The sequence below is a fragment of the Camarhynchus parvulus genome, chromosome 28 (assembly GCF_901933205.1).
Source record: "Camarhynchus parvulus chromosome 28, STF_HiC, whole genome shotgun sequence".
NCBI lineage: Eukaryota > Metazoa > Chordata > Aves > Passeriformes > Thraupidae > Camarhynchus > Camarhynchus parvulus.
In genome coordinates, this window is record NC_044598.1 from 1,185,337 (window position 1) to 1,208,974 (window position 23,638).

Consider the following 23,638-nt stretch of genomic DNA (forward strand, 5'->3'; position numbering starts at 1 on the left):
TTAGAAAGAAGAAAACATTTAATACTTTCATTCAGAGATACAAGTCAAGAACTGTGGGTCATCATTTTTTCCCCTAAAAACCAGGAGAAACCATTAAAAAAAAAAACCAACAAAAAAACAAAACCAAAACAAACAAACCCCAAAAAAAGATCTAGCGAGGTGTCCCAGCTGACAGAACGCGTTTCAATCCACCTGAGCGGGAGCCAGCGTCCCCCGGCGGGGAGGGGACAGCGGGAAGGGCCCCCAGGACTCCGGTCCCATGGGCTCCCTGCCCTGCTGGGAGCAGGGGGGGCTGCCCTGTGCACCCCCCGGGGCCAGGGTCACTGCTGGGGGGTCAGACACACGTGGACATGCACGGACCAAATCCTTACAAAGAACGGCAGCAGGAGCAGCAGGGACAGGGACAGGGGTGCTGCAGGGACAGGGGTGCAGCAGCACAGCCCTGCACAGCTGGGGCTCACCCAGCAGGGCCCATCCCATCCCCACGAGGGGCAGAACCCCCATCTGCAGCAAGGGAAACCACGGAGCCCAGCACACGCTGCCCTGCAGCCCCACCCCAACCCCATGGCCACCTCCTGGGCAGGGAAAGCACAGCGGGGGGAGAAGGGCTGGCAGAAGTGCCACCGAGATGAACCATCCCTTCTCCCAGCAATGCAGGGCCAGAGGGGTGCCTGGCCCCCAGGGAGGGTGGCTGGGGCAGGCTGGGGGTGCAGGGAAGGCACCTGAGGGCCAGGTGAGCTCCAGTCACAGGAGGGATCCCCGGGAAGGGGGAATGGGCAGAGCCCTGGGCAGAGGAGCCATGACCTCTGTCCCACCACAGAGACAGCCCAGGCTGTGGCCCAGTTCCTCCCCTTCCAGGTGATCCTCCAGGTGGGACTGACTTGGGAGTTTGGAGCAGGAAAAGCCTGAGGTCCACGAAAAAACCATGGGCAGAAGGAGCAGCTCCCCCACCCCGGGGCTGAGCTCAGTGGGGAGGGGGCCAGACGGGCAGGGGACATCCCTGGTGTCCCTGCAGGATGGGCAGGGATGGCTCCGAGCCCCAGGCAGGGCTGTGTTAGTGTTCTCTGGGTGTTTTAGTGTTGCTGTGCCCCAGCTCCCCTCCCCTGATCCCTCCGGGATCCCTCCAGGGATCCATGGGGACAGTGGGGACAGGGGCAGTGCTGGCTGGGACGGGACGCTGGGGCTGGGGCTGCCCTGCCCTGGGGCCATCCCTGTGCCAGGGCACATCCTGGCTGTGCCACCTGTGCCCAGGACACATCCTGGCTCTGCCACCTGTGCCCAGGACACATCCTGGCTGTGCCACCGGGGCCATCCCTGTGCCAGGACACATCCTGGCTGTGCCACCCGTGCCCAGGACACATTCTGGCTCTCCCACCTGCCTCACCCACGCACTGGACCCACAGGAAAGATGGAAAGTGGGGAGGGACAGGACAGGGCAGTGCCGGCAGCACGGCCGGGGCCGGGGGCGCACAAAGTACCGAAGTTCAAGCACCAGAAGGACAAAAAAAAAAAAAAAAGGAAAAAAAAAGGAAATAACCAAATTCACGGGGGGAAGGGGCCGTGGGACCCTTCTGGTTTGTTCCCTGGTAGCGCCTGGCCCCGAGGGGAGGCGGGGAGGGCGGGGCTGGAGCTGGAATGGAGCTCGGGACACTCGGGGCCGAGCGGCGCCGTTTCACTGAGGTAGCGGGACCAGCACTTCCACGTAGTTGAGCGGGAAGAAGCCGGACTGGCCGTGGATCATCCCCTCGTACCAGTTCTCGTCGATCTGGTTCGTCAGGGTGATGATGTCGCCCTCCTTGAAGCCCAGCTCGCCGTCGTTCTCGGGCTCGAAGTCATAGAGGGCTTTGCAGCAGGGCTGGTCCAGGGGGGCTGCGGGGACATGGGGACACATCAGAGGACCCCACAGTGCCCCGGCACCGGGCACTCCTGCCTCGGGCTCGGCAGGGCTGGCTCCGCTGCCCCGCACTGCTCCTGCAGGTCCCACACTGCCTCCCAGAGCCGAGCGCTGCTCCCGCCTGCACCTCCTGCATCCCGACCTCAGAGGGATCGCAGACCAGCCACGTTATCCCCCCCAGAGCTGAGAGCCTGCCCGGGAGCTCGGTGGTGGGGCTGGACATGGAGGGGCACTCTGGAGGGGTCACCCCACACCTGAGGGGGACAGGACAGCAGCTGCCTCCCTGGTCACAGGGCTCCAAATCCATGAGCAGCCCCTCAGAACTCAGGAGAAGCCCGAAATTTCCTTCCCCCAGCTCAGCTCCAGGAGTTAAGCATCACCTTTTGGCTGCAAAGGGATTTTCTGTGGGATTTCCTGCTGCTCACTCTGTGCACTGACATTCTGGGACTCGGCTTTGGAGCTGGGAGAATCCCAGTGGGAAGGGACAGAGCTAAGAGAGACCTCCAGGGCCTGCAGGACCCCCCAGCCCTCCCCACCGTGCTGGGGCTCTCCCAGCCAGGGCAAGGGAATGGCAGCAAGGGCACATCCCTGGAAGTGTCCCAGGCCAGGCTGGACAGGGCTTGGGGCAGCCTGGGACAGCGGAAGGTGTCCCTGCCCATGGCAGGGGTGGAATGAGATGGTCTTGAAGGTCCCTCCCAACCCAAACCATTCCATGATTCCAGGACCCACAGCAGGGAGGGCCCAGCATGGGAAGAGCACTCAGGAATCACCACAAGCAGCAGCCAGACATCGATGGGCTTGAGAGAACTCCCCAAACCACCAGGCTGGCCCCACCACCACGGCCCTGCTCCAGGCTCCTTCCCAGCACAGCAGCTCCAAGCCCCAGCCCCAGCATCCCGAGGTCCTGCAGGAGGAACCACGGACCCCACATCACCCCACAAACTCTGTGAGCTGAGGCTCTGCCTCCTCCCTCCAGCCTTCCACAGGGACTCGGGGAGCAGGGTGGGACAGATCCAGGGTGCTTGTAAGAACAGGGAAATCCTTGAGGTGTCTGATGTCTGTGGGAAAGCACCTGATCCCTGGGGATCAGGACATGCCTGGGTGCTGGGAGCTGCTGCAGCTCCTCCGGGCGAGCCAGGCCTCACTTTTGGGGGTGCAAAACCCCCAGAAAATCCCACTGGAGCGTGGCTGGGTTAATTCAGGGCTCAGCTCAGGCTCAGCACGGAGGGATGAGCAGCTCCAAGGAGCAGCAGCAGCAGGGAGGAGCAGCCAGGAGGGACACACAGGGAGCAGTGCAGAGGGGGAAACTCACGGATACTCCTGACGGAGGCCCGGGACGGCTTGTCCGACCGGAAAGAGGCGGAAGCTGCTTCCAAACAAAAGAGAGACATGCTTAAACCAACGGGAGACAGGGGCAGGCAGGGCCCACAGGGGTCTGGCAGCAGGAACAGCAGGGCCCCCATGCTGTTAGGAACCCGCCAGGATCAGGGAGGGAGGGAGGGATGCAGCGGGAGGGAAGACATGGAGGGAGGGAGAGAGGGAGGCTTCATTTTCCTGTCTGGCACTGACAGAGAGAGGCCCAGGCTGGAGACCCCTCTGGCACATCCCCAAAGCCAACATAGCAAAGGCTCCTGGGTCCCAGGAGAAAAGACCCTGATCTGGAGGCATTCCTGATGTTTTCCAGAGCCACAGGCTCGTGCAGGAGCATCCAGCACAGCAGGAACATCCTAGGCAGGCAGAGCAGCTGCCCTCCTTCCCTGGGAGGCTGCTCCAGAGGCACCAGTGAACCCCTGGGACAAGGTTACCTGAGGCTTTGGGGGTGGGGTTGCAGGAGAAGCCCCCGTTGGACTGGTCAGGCTCCCTGAAGTCGTACGTCTCCCTGGGCTTGGGTTTGTATTCCCGCTTGGGACGGGAGGAGGCCTCCCTCATCCTGGGACAGGGAAAGGAAACGTGGCTCAGTGCAATGAGGAGTGGAACAGGAGGGGATCAACACGGTGCTTATCCTCCTGGGGGGCTGCACAGGGCAGGGAGGAGTCTGGAGACAGGGATTTGCACAAGTGCGTGTGCTGGAGCCTTTGGAAGGTGCGACTGCCCCAGGGTTTGGGATCTGCCCTTCGACAGGGCCCACACATCCCAGGCTTTGCTGTGGAATGCTCAGGAATTCAGGCCAGCAGAGGACACTCGTGCTGTAGTTTGAAAGCTCAGACTTGGCAGGGCCCTCCCAGCTCCTCCCAATTCAGAGCAGGCACGGGATCCACTCTGCAGTTTCTCCCAGGAGGGAAGAGCAGCAGGGCAGCACTGCCAGATCCCCCCAGAGTGGGGAGGCTGAGGAAGGAGAGGTGGGACGAGCCTTCCTCAGCCAGGATTTGGGCTGGATCAGACACCCAGCTAAATCCAAATCCCACCTGAGCAGCCAAAGGAATTGGCTTTTTCAAGGCCAGGTTGGACAGGGCTCAGAGCAGCCTGGGGTAGTGAAGGTGTCCCTGCTCTGTGAGCCCCAAGGGCCCTTCCCACCCCACCCCTTGTGGCACTCTGTGATTCCAGGGGGGACTCAGGGGTTTCCAGAGGAACCACAGGGACTCACCTGCGCTTGAGCTTCTCGGCCAGCTCGTCCAGGATCTGCACGGCCTGCCTGTGGTAATCCAGCTGGGCATCCACCAGGGCTGACAGCTGGCTCACCTGCTCGATCTGGGCAACACCAGGCTGGCATCAGCACCTGCTCCCAGCTGCACACTCCTGCACTGCCCTGGGGCAGCCGTGGGAGCCCAGGAGGAGCTCTGGGGTTCGGCTGGGACTGCCAGGACCCATTCCTGCCACTCTGGGTTTGCCAGCTGGGAAATCCCTCCCAAGCCCTTCCCAGCTGGGTTACCTCCCTAACTGACCCCCCATCACCCTGAGGGGAGCCTGTTTGGTGCCAGGCACGGGCTCTCCCTGGCCAAGAGCTGGGTCAGGGGCTAAGCAAAGGCCTGCCATGTCAGATTTGGGCTTTCCCAGAGCAGAACCACACTCAGGAGGAGTGGAAACTGGTGTGCAATCAGTGCCTCCCTCAGGAGATCCCACCCCAGGGCCACAGAAGGCCCCAGCTCTGCCCTCCCACACTCACATCTGTCTCCAGGAGGTTGTGCATGCTGGTCTCTGCCACTTCCTTGGACTCCTCAAACTTCTCCATGGCCTGTCGCAGCTCCTCGTCGGGGATCTTGCCCTGCCGCTTCTTCTTGTAGTCGAAATCCAGGCGCCTCCCTTCCAGCTTCTTGAGGTGGTGCTGGGGGAGGATGGAGAGAGCAGGGAAGAGGGAGAAGCCAGAGGCTTGGGAGGGCAGCTCCAGTTACAGGCTGAGTTCACTGGTGTCAGAAACCTGATCTCCTGGGGCTCCCACCTTTGCTCCAGGTGGGAGAGAGGCCCGGGGTGTGATGGGGGAACGATTCCAGACCCTTTCCACTGAGGAAAAGGCTGCAGAGCAGCCAGGTCTGCTCCCCAGAAGCTTTTTGGGAAGGTGAAGAGCTGTGCTGCTCCTTTCAGCTGCCCAGGAGCTGCAGGGATCTCTGGACAGCAGGAATGTGGGTTCTGGGCACTGCACTCCTGGATCTTAGGGCAGGGATGTTTAAAGCAGCCCTACGGAACTGGGTACAGACAGGCACTGAGGTAACTTGGTGGTTATTTCACCCAGGACAGCAGTGACAGTGAAAACTCTCTCAGGAGACTGGCCTGGGGAATTGGAGGCTGGCATGGATCCTGCACTTGTCTGGGTGTAGCACTGGGAGCTGCTGAGCTCCCTGTTCTCCCAGAGACCCCAGAGGGCTCCTTGGGATGCTGAGCAGAGACCTGAGGGGAGCTTGCTCAGAGCTTGGAGCCCAAACTGATCCCCTCTGGGAGCTCCCAGCACTAAGAACACAATTCAGCAAGCCCAGAAGGGCTGTTGGGATGCATTCCCATGGCACCCTCCATCAAACATGGCAAATGGAGAACCATTCCAAGCTGCATGCAGCCTTTTGGGCTGCTCAGGAGCAGCAGGAGCAGCGCTGAGCAGGGAGGAAATACCAGAGAGTCTGGAGGGAGAGATCACACACAGAGAGTGCAGGCAATTCCTGCCAGCCCCTGGCGCCCAGCACTGCAGAGCAGGCAGCTCCGTGCCCCAACAGCCAAAGAGAGAGCAGGGAGATGAGAGGAGAGCAAAGCACAGGGGGGTTTACCTGGATCTCTTTCAGGTCCTTGTCACACAGGTTCTGCAGGGGATCAATGAAGTTTTGTTTGACCTCGATGTCCAGCGAGTCCTTCACCTCCGCCAGGCGCTTCATGGACTCGCCGGCGTCGAGGAGCGCGTCCCCTGCAGGGACAGGGACAGGGAATCAAACACAGCCCGAGCCCGGGGACCTGCCTCACACCCCTTCCTTCTTCCTTCTCACCAGGAAGCTCCTTGTGTGTCCCACAATCCTGGAGTGGTTTGGGTTGGAAGGACCCTAAAGCCCATCCAGTGCCACCTTCCACCGTCCCAGTTTGCTCCAAGCTGGCCTTGGGCAGTCCCAGAGCTCACAGTCACTCACTGAAACCTGTTCACTTCCATCCTTTTCTAAGGCTCTGGCCACTCTGGCACTTAAGCCAGGCAGACTTGCAGCAAAGCATTTTCAGTGCTGGCTTTTTAGTGCAGAGGAAACATTTAGAGATGAAATTATTCCTGCGCAGCTTTGGCAAAACAACAATTGCAGCAGAGCATGAACACAGGAAAATACGTGAGTGAGAGAGAGGGTCAAGGGAAAACATCTCTCCACTGTCCAGCTGGAAAAATCAATAGACCAGAAGTGTTATTTCAATTGTAATAACTCTGAGTAACCTGGAAGGGAGGGATGGAGTCCTCAATGCTGCTTTAAGGAGGCCATTAAGGAAATAGAGTTTGCTGTGCTCTCCTAAAAGCTTCCTTCCCTTGCTCTCCTCAGCCCCTGTGAGCCAGGATTGATGCAGAGCTCTGAGCTGGCCAGGGAGGATCTCCAAAATCCTCTGTCAGTTCCAAAAGCAGCCAGAGGTTTTTAATTTTCCTGAGGCAAGGCAGCTCCTCCCTGGCCTGGCAGAGCCAGCTGTGCTGCCAGGGGGCCATCACGTGCCTGGCCGGGGTTCCAGGGGATTAAAACTGATGTCACCAAAAGGCTTCACCCCCTCCTCCCTGCCAGTCACACGTGGCTCCAAGGAGCAGCCAGAAGATTTCTTGGCTTCAGCCTCCCTATGGAATCACAGCAAGGTTTGGGTTGGAAGGGATCCTTCAGAGCTGTGTGAAACTCCCAGTCTTGCTCTGTCCCGTTCCTGCTTCACTGCTCAGTTCAGAGGGAAGTTTTTATTTTATGTGCAAATTTATCTCAGTGTTTAATAAGAAAGTGGATTGAGATCCAGGATACCTGGGATCACAGAATAACAGAATGGTTTGGGATGGAATGGAAGGAGCTTAAAGCCCATCCAGTCCCATCTTCCACTAACCCAGGCTGCTCCAGCCTGGCCTTGGACACTTTCATGGGCAGCTGCAGCTGCTCTGGGTACCCTGTGCCAGGGCCTCACCCTCCTCACAGGCAGGAATTTTTTCCCAGTATCCCATCTAAACCTCCCCTCTTTCCCTTGAAATCTGCTCACTCTGGAAGTTTCTGAACCCTTTTAAGCCCCACGCACTGTTCAGTGCCACAAAGTTCACCCAAATTCAGAGTGCCACCTCAGAAGTGAACCAGGAGCCTGCCCCATTCCCTCCCAGGCCCAGGAGCACTCACCAAAGTTGGAATCCTCTCCCAGCTCCTTGCCATAGCGGATCATGCACTCCCCCAGCAGCCCCTCAGACTGGGGGTAGCCGGGGTTCTTCACCTGCCCGCGGATCTTGGACATCGTGTTGAGCATGGTGAGCTTGGCTCTGGAAGCTGCCACACAAACACCTCAGCCCCTGCCACCTCTGCATTCCCTGCAGCCCTCAGCAGGTTTGTTCCCCCACTGCTGCACCCAAAGCCAAGAGGCTCCATTGTCTCCATCCCCCAGGAATATCCCTCGGTTCTTTTCCAAGACACAAAGCAAAAAGGGTTCCCCACTGCTTGGCCAGGGAAGGCCAGAGGAGCTTCCCCAGTCCTCCCAGGGTCCCTGGAGTGCTCTCTGGAGCAGCTGGCTGGAAGGATGCAGGGCTGACAGAGCCAGCCACCCCTTCCCAGCCCAGAAACACCACTTTTCCTGGACATTCTCAGAAAAATGGGTCCCCTTAGGGCCTCTCTGAGTCTGAGGCAAAAGCTGCACCTGGATTCAGGGCAAGAGGGGTACCCAGATCCCCCCTGATCCAAAGCTGGAGCAAAGGGATCTCCCTGTTTCCCTGGGAAGGGGACAGGGCAGGTGCAGGCCCTCACCTGGGTTGGGCTGGAGGTACTCTATGGTTCTGGTCAGGACTTCTGTGACAGCCTTGCTGGTCACGTCCACTTTCTGCAGGAGAGACAGGAGCCCAGTGAGGATCAGCTCAGGGATTCAGCCAATCCCACAGGAGCCACGGCGTGATTTTGGGCATTCCTCTGGTTCCCCACTCACCTTTTCCATCTCCTTGAAGTCATCATCTAACTTGGTCCCTTCGGCCCCTCCGACCTTCTCGCTGACCAGCTGTGGGGAAAGGAAAGGGAGGAGGATCAGGCACTGATTGACCCTTCCCACCTCAAGGAGGAATTCCCTGGGACAGAATGGGAACAGGGAGGGTCCACACAGCACCTGCAAGAGAAAGGAGGCAGCAGGAACTGCCCAAAGCCCCTCAAAAAGACCCCACTAAATCCCCAAACATCCCCGAGCACCCAAGGCTTGGCTCAGGCAGGATGTTCCTCACCCACCAGGAGCTCCACAGCTCCCTAAATCCCAGCCCACGGCTCCAACTCCAACGCCTGCTGGAAAAAACAAGCAGCACAAACGTCTCTCAGCTCCATTTGCAGCCAAGGACTCAGTTTCACACACAGCAAAATCCAAGTAAACAGGGAATGAACGCACTCAGCTCCCAGCAGGCAGCACAGAAGAGCCTGGGGGGGAGCACAGGCACCACTCTGGCACTGCTGGAGCAGCTCAGCATCTGGGACAGGGGCTGGAATTCTTTGTCAGAGATGTGTGACAGGCTAGGAAGTCAGGGCTCATTTCATGGGAAGGTCTCAGCAGCCTCCTGAGGGGATCCCTCAGCCCAAGAACAGCCCCAGCCCCTGACCCGCAGCGTTCCCTGCCCAGGGGTGACCAATGCCCCCAGTAACCCCCCCCACCAAAGTGTCCTTCTGTCCATCCTCCTGCAGCCCAGGCAGGAAAATGTTCCCTTCCCAGCCCCTGCACTGCCTGGGGATGCAGGACACAGGAATTGGCCAAAATTGGAACCATGGAATGGCTGAGGTTGGAAAAGACCTCCAAGATCACAGAGTCCAACCACGTTCACATCTAGCCCACGTCCCCAGGTGCCACTTCTGTGTGATTTTTGGGCACCTCCAGGGATGGGGACTCCAGCACTGCTCTGGGCAGCTGTGCCAATGCCTGGCCACCCTTTCCATGAACAAATTTCCCCTGATTTCCAACCTAAACCTTCCCTGGTGCAATGTGAGGCCGTTTCCTCTTGTCCTGCTGCTCGACCCCCACCTGGCTCCACCCGCCTGTCAGGGAGCTGTGGGGAGCAATTAGTGATTATTTTGCTCCAAACAACAGCAAATTCCCCATCCAGACGTCCAAAGTGGTCTGGGAAAGCTGGCACTGGCTCCCAGGGCTCCAGGCCTGCCCCGGGGCATTGCCAGGATTCCTCCTGTTTGTGCTGAAAACTCCAGATCTGAAGGAACAATCGGGTTTGTTTACTCCAACATCAAATATTTGATTTTTATCGAGGCTTTCTTCCTCTGGAACACTCCTGCTCCCGTGAGGATACAAAATAGGGCTGGATGTTTTCTGAGGAAGAGGGGGAGGGACCCCTTTAGGGAACTGTCCAGGTTCAGAAGCACCTGGAGACACCAAACCAGCCACAGGGGAGGGAAGAAAGAGATAGGAGAGGAAAAAGAGAAAGGAAATGAAGGAAAGCTCTCTTGGTTCACCCAGTTCTGGATTTCACTCCCCTACTTTAACCCTCTGACAAGGGACATGGGACACAGCCAGAGTGGACCAGGCTGGGCAATCTTTGCTCCCTGCTCCCAGTCCCTGCTCCCAATTCCCTGCTCCATGCCCAGCCAGCCCTCAGAAGCAGCTCCAGGGGATCCCACCACCCCCAGGTGCCCCAGAACCCACCCAAGTGTGATTTCCTGCTTTCCTTGGCTGCCTGCTCCACAGCCCAGCCCCGAGCTGGGCAGGCACGCTTCTCTCTCGAGCCTGGAAGACGTCCCAGGAGCAGCTGCCAGGCCTGCCAGGACAAGCTCAGCAGGGCACAGCTCTGCCCCAGCTGCCACCCCAGTCCCGTGCCAAGAATCCCACAGCCAGCACGGGATCCCTTCCACCGAGGGCGCAGCCCTGGCAGCCTGCACTGCTCCCTAACACACCTGGGAAGGGTGCAGCCATCCCAAGCACTTCCAATCCCACTTTTCTCCCTGGATTTGTGGCCTGGGAAGCTGTAAATAACCCCTGGCAGGTCTCTGCTCCGAGGGGCCTGCATGCCAGGCTGGCAGAATCCATCACCACAGCGATTCTGGAGGCTCCACACCCTCTGCAGAGCCCAGAGAGGTGAAGGAAGCAAACTCCCCTCATTTCCAGACTAATTTAATCCTCCTTTTGACGTCCAAGAAACGCTGCTGCTGCCCTGCTGGGAGGGAATAATAAGATTGATGTTCTCTCCCTGCTGGCTCTAATTAAACTGGGAAGCATCAGCACGGGAGGAAAGCAGGAGGGACCCCATCCCCACACCCCCAAACCCACCAGGAAGGGAGACAAACCAACCCAGATCCCCCAGACACGAGCCTGGAGGAGCTGCCACTGGTTCCTTGCTTAACCTGGAGCCTCAGCACGCTCAGGGAGCCGAATTTCCTAAGTGCCCATTGTGCATGCCAGGGTGCTGCCCCCAAAGGGCCTGGGGAGGGTGGGAAGGATGGGAAGGGGGTGCCTGCCTTCCCCTGGGCAGCACTGACCCCAAAGGGCCTGGGGAGGGTGGGAAGGGGGTGCCTGCCTTCCCCTGGGCAGCACCGACCTCTCCAGGATCCATGGAAGGAAGGAAGGAAGGATTTATCCATCCATTGCTTGGCCTAAGAGCACTGGAAGGCAGCTGGAGGAATGCTGGTGCTGCAGATTCCAGCAGCCCTTCCCCCAGGAAGCAGCTATGGGGCTTTTTGGAGGATGTGCTGACAATTTTTCTGCATTTTGATCTCCTGAGGAGCCAGGAGAAGGCTTGGGATACATCCCTGCTCCCCAGCTGGGATCCCACCTCTCCTGAAGCCAGACTGGGAAAGGATGAGGGCAGACAAGGAAATGGTTAAAAATCAAATCAAACCAAACCAAACCAAACCAAACATTCCCTGGGAGTGGAAGAGCAGAACAAGTCTGGCCTCCCTGGTCTGTGGATGGGAAACATCCAAGGGGTTCACCCAGGGAGCAGTGAGAGCTGCAGCATTTGGCCCAAACACCTCCCAGAGCAAATATTGGCCCAGGGCGCTGCAGCTGGCACTGGGCAGATACAATCTGCTCCTGCTTGGCTGCTCCTGGCAGGTATTTCACCTGGAATTCCACCCACAGGTCCTGCAAGGGCTGAGGCAGCCAGCTGAGAGCCAGGAGCTCTCACCCCTCACTTCCAGCTGTGCTCCAGCAAAACGTCACAGCTCCAGTGTGCCCCAGACAGCTCCAGCCTGGGATGGGAGCACTGCCTCAGCTTCCTGGGGTGCAGGGAGCATTCCTGGGAGCTCAGCATCCAGCCAGGCTCACCCTCAGGAGAGCCCATCCACAGGGATTGGACACGGCCCCTGTCCAGCCAAGGCTGCTCCAGCCTCGCTCCACAGCTCACAGGGGATTCCTGCAGATTCCTTTGCAGATTCCTTGGCAGGGCTCATCCACAGGGATTGGACAGAGCCCCTGTCCAGCCAGGGTTGCTCCAGCCTCTCTCCACAGCTTCATTCTGGAGCTCACAGGGGATTCCTGCAGATTCCTTGGCAGGGGCGTGGGAATGGGAACAATCCCGACCTCCCCTTGTGGGGGAAGATCTCGAGAATGAAAGAACCATTGTTGGAAAGAGCCAGGGTGGCCAGGGGAGAGGCAGGAATGGTGTGTGTGCATGGCAAAGGGCAAGGAGGGACGCACAGGGATTCTCCTGGCAGCTGGGCCGGGATGTGCCTGGGTAAATTCAGGAGCAGGGAGGATTGGGAGAGATTTTGGGAGCAGAGCTGGGCAGTCCCAGCTGGGGAATTCCTGCATCATTCCAGGTGGAGAGATGGGAAAGATGTGGAGAATAAAAGGTGATTTTGGGGCTGCACCATCAGGAAAATCCCTGATAAACCTGGGAAGGTGGCAGCAGCCAAAGCTCCCCAGCTGAGGAGCTCCTCGAAAGCTGGAGAAGGGCAGATTCCAGCACATCCACCCTGCAGGTCTCATCTGCCCAGCCCATGGATGAGGGAGCCCCAGCCCATGTTATTCTCTGCTAATCACCAGCTTCCCCAGGGGATTTCACAGATTTTGATATTTTGCTCTCCAGCCTTTAAATATTTTAAAAGGAAAATTATCCCTAATTCCCTCAGCCTCAAACAAGCAAAACACACCAAGAGAAACCCAAAAATCAGTTTGTTTTTTTTTTAAACTCGCTTTCTTTTTTCCATCGCAGTCAGCCCTATTTATAACACATCAAACATTTGCCATCCTTGCAATCAAAACAGTTCCCTACAGTCGACTGAAAACCTTATTCCTGCAGACTCTGGGGTATCAAAGCCTTCCTCTTCCTCCCCTCCACCCTCCCAACAGTAAGTTCCCCTCAAGAAATACAAAAACAAACCCACAGATGAGCAAACAGAGAAGCAGCTCTACCCTGGCTCCCTTCATCCCAGCCCAGGGCAAAAAGCCAGCCCACAAACCCAGGGAAAAAAGGGGTGGGAATGTTTTGAACCCCCAAAGCTCGGCACAGGAGAAGAAGTGAAGGAAACCCGGGGTTAACTGGGACTGCTGGTGCCCAGTTTAATTTCTGGGATGCTCCATAAAACCTAAATAGAGGCACCAGCACCTCCCCAGGTCAGCAGGGTGTGACTCCCTGGCATTCAGCTTCATTTTGGGTCATCCCCATCATCCTGCAGAGCCAACGTGACCCTGCCCAGCTCCGTGTGTGTGTGTGAGCTTGGGAACACAGCAAAGGCCTTCAGCCACTCAGCCAGTGGGGCTTGGCAATGGCAGGGCTGGAAAGTTCCCAAAACCTCCTGGAAAAACACACCAGCCCAGCTGCAGCCTGGAAAAGCCTGGGAGTTCTCCTGGAATGCCCCACACAGTTCCACGGAGCTCCCTGCAGAACCAGCTGGTCCTGGGACGTGTCCTGGGCCATCCTGGGATCCCAGCCCTGGTGGGATCAGCCCATCCCAGGATCAAAGCTCTGCTGGGCTCGGCCCATCCTGGGATCTCAGCCCATCCCAGGATGGGCTTGCTGGGCTCAGCCTATCCCAGGATCCCAGCCCTGGTGGGCTCAGCCTATCCCAGGATCCCAGCCCTGTGCCTGCCCCAGAGCAGCAGGCAGCTCAGGTTGGGGTGAGCTGGGCACACCCACAGCACAGCTCACACTGATCTGAGCAACTCCTGACCTACTTTGAGCAGAAGAAAACAGATCCCAGTGTTTATTGTGCAGAGGAGGGGAGGAACAATTGCCTCCAGCCTTGGGAGAGGGAGGCACGCTCCCGAGTTCCCAGAGGCTGCCCCATCCCTAGCACTGCCCAAGGCCAGGTTGGCCGGGGCTTGGAGCAGCCTGGGACAGCCCAGGGTGTCCCTGCCACGGCAGGGGGGGACTCTGTGGCCTTCAAGATCCCTTCCAACCCAAAGCACTCTGTGACCCTGGGATTTCTCACATCCCCTCCTGGCACAGAGGAAGAGGAACAGCAGCAGAGCTCTCAGGCTCCAGACCTCTGAGCACATCCTGCTGCTGGCTCCAAATGTCACCCCTATGGATCTGACCTGCCTGGGGGCACCTGGACACTCCAGCAGCCCCTCCACTGTCTGATTTCCCAGACAAACAGCTCCCAGGAACGTTTCCCCCCCATTACCCAACTCTCAGCCCTCTCCTGCAGTTCCATCCCTGTGATTTTCCCATTCCCATCTTCACGAGAGGCCAGTCCTGGCTGAGCCTTGCACCCAAGGGCTGGGGACGAAGCTCCATGATGGAACCACAGAATCTCTGCCTTGGAGAAGACTCGTGCCAAGGCACTGGAGGTGCTTGGCTGCCTCCAGACACGTGCTCAGGGAAAACGTGGCTCGGAACACCCCGAGCTTCCCACCCCCTCAGCAGCTGAGGCTGGGATCTCTCCCCTCCCCGCAGCACCACAGGAATTCCTTGATCTGGAGCAGGAAGGTCAGGCTGGAACAATGAACAGCTCCTTCCCTTCCCTGTGCCGAGCAGGAAAGGCTTCCCAGCGACCTCGGGTCGTAATCTTATCCTATGGAAAGGGCAGGGAAGAGCTGCACAGGCGGCTTTCCAGGAGCCACCTGCCAGCCCTCCTCCTCCTCCTCCTCCTCCTCCTCGGGTGACTCATCTCCATCCAGCAGATGGGCTGCAGGAACGAGGACAGCGGGAATTAAAGGCAAACCCGGGATTGCAGCAGCAGCCACGGGGCCGGGCCAGCCAAGGGCACCGGGAGGATGCTCTGCAATGCAGCTGCTCCTTCCTGGCCTTGGGAATTGCTGCTCTCCTGGGCTGCAGGGCAGAGCCCAAGCCCTGCTAACCAGGGCTCCCAGGCTCCCTGCTCATTGGGGTGGTCTCCCCGCTCCTTCTTCCAGCAGGAGACAGAGAAGGGCACAACCCTGCCCCCAGAGCAGGCTCATCCCAAAGGATGAAGGTTTCCATAGGAGGCTTGGAATGCTCATGCTGGAGGGATGGGGCACCTCCCAGCAGCCATTTGCATCCTGTTTTCTCCTGTTATTATTTCTCACACGCTCTGAACCCAACCAGACACAATTTCTACTCAGCTGGGAAAAAAAATCATGGAATTGGGTCAAGTTCCAGGGAAAACACAAACACACAAGGAGCAGCAGCAGCTCCTCTCCCCTCACAGGCTTCCAGTGACTTCAGCAATTGAGAGGAAGTTCAGTAAACTGAGGGGAAACATGGAATACTGGCCTTGCATCCAGACTTCCTGCACAGCCTGCCCGTGTCCTGCCCCAGTGAATCACAGCCGGGCTTCTCCAAAGCTGCTGAGCCATCACTCCTGGGCAGCTCCACCCGGCCCCCGGAGCAGCAGAGGCTCCTCGCCCTGGAGCTGCTCCTGAGATGGGACAGAAAAGTGCAAAGCACTAAAAGTGCCTCCTAGGAACTGCAATCCTTGGTTTTGCCCAGCTGCAAAGCTCCAGGAGGAGCACACAGCAGCCTGGTCCTGCAGTTAGCATTTGGGTTGGCCCACACCGTGCTCTGAGGGATTTCACAAAACACAAGGGGGGAAAGGAGGGTGTAAGACACCTGTAAATCCCTGGAGAGAACACCAAGCAGCAGAAGGGACTCCTGCTCCCTGTGAAAACTGGGAAAAACACCTCCCTGAGGTGCTGGGATCACCCAAAGGGAGGACACAGCAGGAGGCAAGTCAGGAGCTGGGAAGGAGCCAGAAAACCTCTGGATTTGCAGGATGATGGGAGCAAGCCAGACTGGGGGGACACACAGAGCTGGGGGGACACACAGAGCTGGTGACACAGCTCTACAGCCACCAGGGAGATCAAAAAAGACCCAAATCCCCCCAAAGGAAGGCAAAGTCCTGCTCCTGGCGTGGGCTGGGTGGGAGAGCCCCGTGCTCTGCACGTCTCACACGGGGAGCAGGGCTCACACATCAAAGGGGACAGAAGTGGCTGAGGACACTGTAAACACTCGTTTTCCTCGTTCCTTTGAATTCTAGGAAAAGCTCTGTGGCTATCAGAGCAGAGCACAGCATCCTAAGGAAAGGGAGAGTGGGAAGGAACAACCCCAGCACCCCTAAGGCTGCCAGGGTTGGATTAAACTCCTGCATCAGCTCCTCCAGAGCTGCACCAGGGCCCTCCCCACATCCCAGGGCTTCTGGCAGCTTCCAGCCCATCCAAGGTGCTGCTGAATTTGGTTTTTTTCCCTGACTGCACACTGAGACTCATTTTGGGATGGTTTAATTGGGATAACATCCCCCCACAGCACTTGGCATCATTGTGGCATCACAGTGGCCTTCCTGCCCTGCAGGCAGAGCACGGGTGGCCCAGAAATCCTGGGAGATGACATTTGGATGATGTTTTATCCCAGGCAGGCACAAAAGGCCAGAGACTTTGCCCTTTATAACTCCCCCAGCACAATCAGGAGGAGCTGTACTGGGACAGGAGCTCCTCCAACATCTGGCACGCTGGATTTGTGCTGCCCCTGCCCCTCAGACACACATCAGCAGCAAAAAGATGGTTCCTAATCCAGGGAAGAAAATCAGGAGAAAAAACCAAAACAACCCAGCACCTTCTCCTGGATGGATTTGCTTTGGGTGTGGATAATTGTTTACCCTTCTCCTGCCTTTTTCATCATGAAAGTGGGAAAATTAAGTTTAAATGCAGCTAATCCTGGGATGCCAAACCAGATTTGGTCAGGAAAGTGGTTAATAAATTATCACTGGAGAATAAAGTCTGGCCGAGCCAGGGGGTGCAGCCGGGTTTTCAGGCTCTAGGATGAATTATGAAGCATTTTCTCAATTAGGAAAAGCCCTTTAAAGCTTTAATCATGCAAATTTAACCTTCTGTCTCAAAGACAGAATTTCATTATGGAGATGTTTAACTCATCTTTTTTTTCTCCTTTGGAGCAGAAAAGCAATTTAATTAGTGACAGTACCATGAACTTTATTAATAGCCAGGCATTAGGAGATCCTAAAATTCCCAATGGCTTTAAAAGGGATGGTTCTATTAATTAGCTATTGGTGGCAATGCTGGGAGGGGGGGTTAAGGCTTTTCTTGGAGGCAGGAGCAACCCAGACTCTCCTGATGGATTCTCCAGGACCTGGGGCACCTCCAGGCACTGCCAGCCCCAAAAGCAGGAGAGGAAGCCCCAGCTCTGAGTCTGGGCCATTGAATCACTGACTGCAGGGATGGGGCTGAGGAGAACAGGAAAAGGAAATCTGTAAAAAAATATTAATCATCACTTTTACAATCCCAAAGAGAGGCCAAGATGGGCTGGATCCTGCACTAGGTCCTGTCATGGAGCAGCTTACGGAAAGGGAAGCTCTGGGATGCTGTGGGGCTCTCCCAGGGCCATGAGCTGGATCTTTCCCATCTGACCCAGGCAGGAAGGCTGGGACACGGCCATGGCATAGCTCAGAGGGAGCAGATCCACAGCAAAAGACAGGATCAGCCTCCTGCCTGCTCCCACTCCAGGCATCACATCCCAGGCTGGGTGAATCCGTGCAGTTAAGGACGGGAAGGAGCAGGGACAGCAACCTCAGAGTCTTATGAAACACCCAGGGCTGGGATGAGTTTCCATGTGAATGAGTTCAGCTGGAATTACACAGCCAAAACCATCTGGATTAGGGATTTCTTTCATTTCTGGGCTTTTCAGGAGTTCTCCATCCTGCCTGGGAGGGACAGCAGCAGGGATCCAGCAGGATGAGCCCCTCACAGCCCCCAGCTGCATTTTGGCACTGGCATTTCTGCAGCGTCAGGCAGGAGGAGCTGCCCTGCTATTCCCACAGGGATGGGAGCCCTGCAAAAGGCACTGCCATGGGCAGGGGTGGGGGAGAGGAGGAAGAAGGAGGGGAAAAATAAAAAGTGCTAAAGAAATGAATCAGCTTTTACCAGGCAGGCTAGGCTGCCTGAGCTCATCCCCATTTTGCTCTTTCCCAGGAGGAAAGCAGTGGCAGGGAAAAGGGGGAGGAAGGATTTCCTTTTGCTCAGGCAGGAAGCATCCCCTGTGCAAGCAGCTGGATAAATCCATGATTTCATGACGTGGATTCAGCATCCCAGCACCACATGACCCCCCCTGAGTCACAGCTCCTGCCCTGAGCCCAGATTGCAAGCACAGGATAACACTTTCCCTGGCTGACATCAGCCATGGGAAGGGGAGCAAACAGGGCAGGATGTGGAGAGCTGGACTTCCCCAGCTCTGCTTTGTGTCTCTGCCTTCCAGGAATCAGAGCTCCCGTTTACTGTCTGCAAAAACAACCCTAAAAGGGAGGAAAAGCCAATTTATAGGAAACTCCGGAGAGAAACAATCCTGGAAAAATGAAAGCTGCTTGGTTCTGGGGCTGCTCAGCTCCAGCAATGATTGACCAGCCAGTGCAGGGACAGAATTTGATGGAAATCAGCCAGGAAAAGGAGAGGGAATCCACAGGAAAACATCCTGGCTGCAGGTTCTGCCCTGGATGTGGCAGAGGCACTGCTGTGAGTGCCCAGTCAGCACCAGGCTGCCCCGAGGGGATGCCCTGGCACCTCATCCCTGTCTCCAAGAGGTCTGGGGACACTCAGCCTCTGCTTTCCAGCTGCCACATGTGGAATCATGGATGGGTAAGGCTGGAAAGGAGCTTTAGGAGCCCTGAGTCCAGCCCAGCAGCACTGTGTGCCCAAGTGCCACATCCACGTGGCTTCAGAACACTTCAGGGATGGGGACTCCACCACTGCCCTGGGCAGCCTGTTCCAATGCCTGACAACCTTTTCCATGGAAAAATTTGCATTAATATCAAATTTCAGCCTCACTGAGGCCATCTCTTCCCTGCTGTCCCCTTCCAGGGAGCTGTGCAGAGGAGTGAGGCCTCCCCTGAGCCTCCTCTCCCTGTGGATCTGCAAACACAAGACCAGCAGAGCCCTCCCCAGCGCCAGCACAGCTGCAGGGGCCAGGGAGGATGCTCTGGGATGGCAGCAGAGCTGCAGGATGTCACCCCAGCAAATCCAGCTTTGCCCCAGCCTCGGGAGCAGATTAATGTGGGAAGACAAAGCCAGGGGAATGCAGGCCAGGTTAATGTTAACACAGAAACATCAGTGCTGTGGGACAGAGGTTGGCAGGAGGCTCCAGGCTGGCAGGAATCAGCAAAATCCCTCGACTTCCCAGTCCAAATTCCCATGTACAGATAAGGAGCTTAGAGGCTGATGCTGCCAAATCCCTCCCACAGGAACTGCCTGCTCCCCTCTTTGCTCACAGGGTGCTGAGGCCCTGGCACAGCTTCCCAAAGATGCCCAAGGCTTGGAGCAGTGCAAGGTGTCCCTGCCCATGGAATGGGATGAACTTTAAGGTCCCTTCCAACCCAAACCACCCCAAAGACACCTCCAAGAGAAAGCCTGGAGAGGCCAATGGGAGCAGGGCTGAGTTAATATCAAAAAAACCCAAAATGAACTAAAAAAAAGGAGCTTTTGAAAGGCTCACCTGGGAAAGGGAAGAAAAATCCCACGTGTGAAAGCAGAGCACAAAATCAGCACAGAGAGAACCCCGGCTGAGGAGGGAAGAAAGGAAACCCAGGGAGAAGTGAAGGAAATCCCAGTTCAGCAGCACCAAGAGCAATGAATGACCACAAAGGCCCAGAAAAGGGGAAGTGCCCTCCCTGGCAGCTGCAGCCTTGCCCTCAGTGTCACACAGGAGCACATCCTCAGCCCACAGCAGCACCTGCAGCAAGCTCCCAGGGCAGGGAAAGCTCTCCCTGCCGGCCCAGGGAGCTGGGGGAGGGCTGAGCTGCCTGCCCCAGGCTCTGGAGCACATCCCAGGCCAGGCAGGGAGCAAGGGGCTATTCATGGCCAGAAACACCCCTGGAAACCCTGGGAGCTGTCATCAAGCACAGGGAAATGTGTGTGTGTGTCACGGGCTGCTGAGATTTAATTAGCACTTGCCTTTTCCCCTTCTGGAAAATGGCTCTGGATGAGGAGGAGGAGGAGGCTGGGCTGTGGCTTGGGCCAGCACGAGCTCCTGAGCCCAGGCAGGCCTGGCAGGGTTTAGGCTCAGCTCACACAGGCCTTGGGAGCACGTTAATCCAGTTTGGAATGGCAGGGCTGAGCCCCAGCCTGGCTGGGCTTGGAAGGGACCTTAATCCCATCCTGTCCCAGCCCTGCCACTGTCCCAGAGTGCCCCAAACCCTGCCCCACCCGGCCTTGGGCACTGCCAGGGGCTGGAGGGAGATGAGCTCTGAGCTCTCCTCCATCCCAAACCCTGCTGCGCTCCAGGGGCAGCGCCCCCAGCAGCTGTGCTGGGAATCCCAGAGCTCCCACCACAGCTGGGCTCTGGGAAGGGCAGCACAGACCATCCCTGCATCCCCAGAGAGCTCCAGGTGAGCAGCACAGACCCATCCCTGCATCCCCAGAGAGCTCCAGGTGAGCAGCACAGACCCATCCCTGCATCCCCAGAGAGCTCCAGGTGAGCAGCACAGACCCATCCCTGCATCCCCAGCTCCAGGTGAGCAGCACAGACCCATCCCTGCATCCCCAGAGAGCTCCAGGTGAGCAGCACAGACCATCCCTGCATCCCCAGAGAGCTCCAGGTGAGCAGCACAGACCATCCCTGCATCCCCAGAGAGCTCCAGGTAGCCCCCTCCAGGTGAGCAGCACAGACCCATCCCTGCCCATCCCCAGCTCCAGGTGAGCAGCACAGACCCATCCCTGCATCCCCAGAGAGCTCCAGGTGAGCAGCACAGACCCATCCCTGCATCCCCAGAGAGCTCCAGGTGAGCAGCACAGACCCATCCCTGCATCCCCAGAGAGCTGCTCCTGCTCCAGGTGAGGCAGGAATGCCAGGATCCCTCCAGCCCTGCTGCCACCCCCAGCGTTCCCTCAGGATTCCCCAGGAGCAGCAGCCCGTCCTGCCCACTGCCTGGGAACATTTGCAGGATCTGAGGATTCCCAGCAGTTTGCACAAAACCCAAACGGTGCAAAGGAAGCTGTTTCCACAGCAGAAGGTCCCTGTGACTCGCAGGCTGGATGAAACCTTGGACCAGGCACTTCCCACCCTGTTCTCAGCTCCAAACTGCTGCTGCTGTTTCTTTCTCCCCCTTCCTCAGGATGTTTCCTCCAGCTTTCTTTATTTTTTTAGAGAACAGTTTGCTGCGAACAGGCAGAACCTGTTCTGGACACACTCAGAGCTGCTCCCCATCTGCAGCATTTGCCAGCACCACTCAGATTTATTTTATTTTATTTTATTTTTTTTTTCCAGGATACTCCAGGCTCTCTCCTGCGTGTGGGCGCCCGGCTGCCTCACCCAGGGGAGACGTGGGCTTGCAGGAATCACATGGATGAGCCCCAGGAGCCAAGCCCTGCTCCCCCTGGAGCCTGGACAGGGATCCCAAACCCTCTGGGGTCCCTGCAGACCCCGCTCCTTGCTCTGCTTGCCCTCAATTAAGGACAGACGTGGAACAAAACGTAACGTTTTAGGAAAGATCTTCCACATGTTGGGCTTTGGCAGCTTCTGATGGTTTGAAGGGAGCCAAAAAATAACTAATCCTGCTCTCCTTCAGCCAAGGGCTGAGTGGGACCAGAGGGGAGAAAGGGGGGAAAGGGAAGGAAGGGAGGAGGAGACAAATAAAATGGCCAAACTGGAACCAGTGCCTCCCAGTTTCCAGTCAGAGCATCTCCAAGTCATGGACACCTCTGTCCCTGTCCCTGGAGCACTGCAAGGGGTGGCAACTCGCAATTCCTCCAAAAACCGGCTTCATCTGGGGTTTAAAATGATATTTTTGGGCTTAGGAACACGTTAGTCCTGAGTCACTGAGGGGTTCCCACCTCCTGACACCAGCACAGCAAAACCCTCCCACAGGCAGCCCCCAGCACGACCCTTCCCATGGAAGTTGTGAAAAACCACCCAGAACAGCACCCCACGATGGGTTTGGTGGGAAAGGGGGTGGAGGAGCACTTCAGGAATTTGTTCTTTTGCTTTGCTGGCTAAATGAAATGGATTTGGGGAAACAGAGCCGAGGAAGAAGGCGACACACGTCGCACACAGGGGTGGGATGAGCTGGAAGGGTTTAAACTCAGGGATGGAAAACACCACCCGTGCCAAATTTATCTGGAATTCAAACCAGGGGCAGGAAAGCAGCAGCAGAGGGGGATTTGGGATTCCTGAACCGTTCCCAAAATGCATTAACAAAAGCTCACGGCTGTTAACAGGAAGAGCTGGGAAGGGGAATTCTGCTCGGGGGGATTGGGGATGGGCACCCCTCATTTAGGGAGAGGGAAAGGAGTTTGTGAGCCCTGTGTGGGGCTCACTCCCGAGTTTGTGAGCCCTGTGTGGGGCTCACTCCCACAGGGAATCACGGAACGGTTCGGGGAATATTCCTCTCCATGGGATATCCCCTGCGCCGTGCCCGGCTGCTCCAGCCCGGCCCTGGGCACCTCCCGGGCGGGGAACTCGGGGCAAGAGCTCCAAGGCCGAGCTCCTCCATCCTGCCCGCAATTCCCGAACCGCTGGAGCCCCGCTCCAGCCGCTCCGCACGAACCGGGAGCATCCCGGGGTTACCGGGGCCGCTGCTCCCGCGGCTCCCTCCGCCTCTCCCGGCCGCTTTGGGGCTGGATCCGTCCCGGTTTAGGGGAGGGGGAAGCACTCCCGGGACTCCCGTGGTGTCACCGGCCCCGCTCCCGCCGCTCCCCCCGGAGGAGTTTCCGTGCCCGGGTCCCCTCCCCGGTCCCACCGGAGAACGGCTGCCCCACACCAGGCCTCCCCCGGCTGCTGAGCTCCGCTCACGGCCCGCACCGAGCCCCGGGAGCCACACTGAGAGCCGGGAGACACCCCGGACACCGGGGGGTACCGGGGGATGCCCGGCGGGCCCAGCACCGGGCTACGGGGACGGGATAACGGCGGGGAGCGGGCACCGCCGGGGCAGCAGCGGCCGGGACGGCTTCTCCGAACCGCTAAGGGCAGAGCGGCCTCCCCGGAGCCCAACGGCGGCGGGAACGGGCGCGGGGTGCCGGTGTCTCACCTGGGTCGCTTTGTAGAACTGCTTCTTCAGCCCCGCCACCGACATGGTGTCGGTGTCTGGCCCGGTGGCGGCGGGGAGCCGGTGTGCGGGCGGCGGGACCTGGAGCGGGGGCGGCGGGAGCCTCGGGAGCCTCAGGACGCTCCGCCCGTCCCAGCCCGGCCCGTCCCCGCCGCCGCTTCCGCCGCCGCCCGGCCCCGCCCCCGGCCGCCACCACCGAGCGGCCCGGCCCGAGCGCCGCCAGCGCGCCCCCTGCCGGCCGGGCGGAACCGCCGAGCGGCGCGACTGAGCGGCGAATAGAGTCGTTCTGTCGCGACACGCGGGACGGGCGGTCATATTGGGAGAGGACTGTGGTGCAGCTGTGTATTTCTCATGAGGGATCCGGCACCGCCCGCGGGGAGCGGACCGCGTGTGCGACACGGGGACAAGCGGGCTGGGACCCCCGCCATAGGCCTGAGGGGAAAATGGGGCAACAGACATTCCAAATGGAAAACTACGACTCCCAGCATCCCTTGCGACAGCCACTGCGCCTGCGCCTCGCAGGGGCGGGCGCTGATTGGCCGCCGGTGCCGCCGCCATTTCGCGCGTTGGCTCAATGCCCGCAGCGGTGCGGCGGGCGGCAGTGCTGGCTCCGCCCCCTCCGCCCGCTGCTGCGGACAGGCCGCTCCGGCCCCCCGCGGCATCGGTCCCGCCCGGTGAGCGGGCAGGCCTCGGGCCCCGGCACAGGGACCCCGGCGCCCCGCCGGCCCTTTACAAAGCCACCCAATCAGCGCCT

At 58.4% G+C, this 23,638-nt stretch overlaps 1 protein-coding gene across 3 annotated transcripts; it reads right to left on the minus strand.

Annotated features, from left to right (window-relative positions):
* Positions 1 to 23,041, minus strand: SH3GL1 (SH3 domain containing GRB2 like 1, endophilin A2). Of its 3 annotated transcripts, none has more exons than XM_030966535.1 (10): positions 22,867 to 22,912; positions 8,429 to 8,497; positions 8,254 to 8,326; positions 7,639 to 7,782; positions 6,085 to 6,218; positions 4,998 to 5,156; positions 4,479 to 4,582; positions 3,700 to 3,824; positions 3,207 to 3,260; positions 1 to 1,869 (listed from the first exon to the last, which is right to left on the minus strand). In XM_030966535.1, exons 1-10 carry the CDS (start codon positions 22,909 to 22,911, stop codon positions 1,673 to 1,675), a joined length of 1,104 nt encoding a protein of 367 aa, XP_030822395.1. In that variant the 5' UTR covers position 22,912; the 3' UTR covers positions 1 to 1,672. The 3 variants fall into 3 exon arrangements, with proteins under 3 accessions (XP_030822395.1, XP_030822397.1, XP_030822396.1); XM_030966537.1 differs by having other exon boundaries at positions 1,673 to 1,869; positions 6,085 to 6,117; positions 7,730 to 7,782; positions 22,867 to 23,041; XM_030966536.1 differs by lacking the exon at positions 3,207 to 3,260 and having other exon boundaries at positions 1,673 to 1,869; positions 22,867 to 23,041.
* Between the last annotated feature and the right edge of the window lie 597 nt (positions 23,042 to 23,638).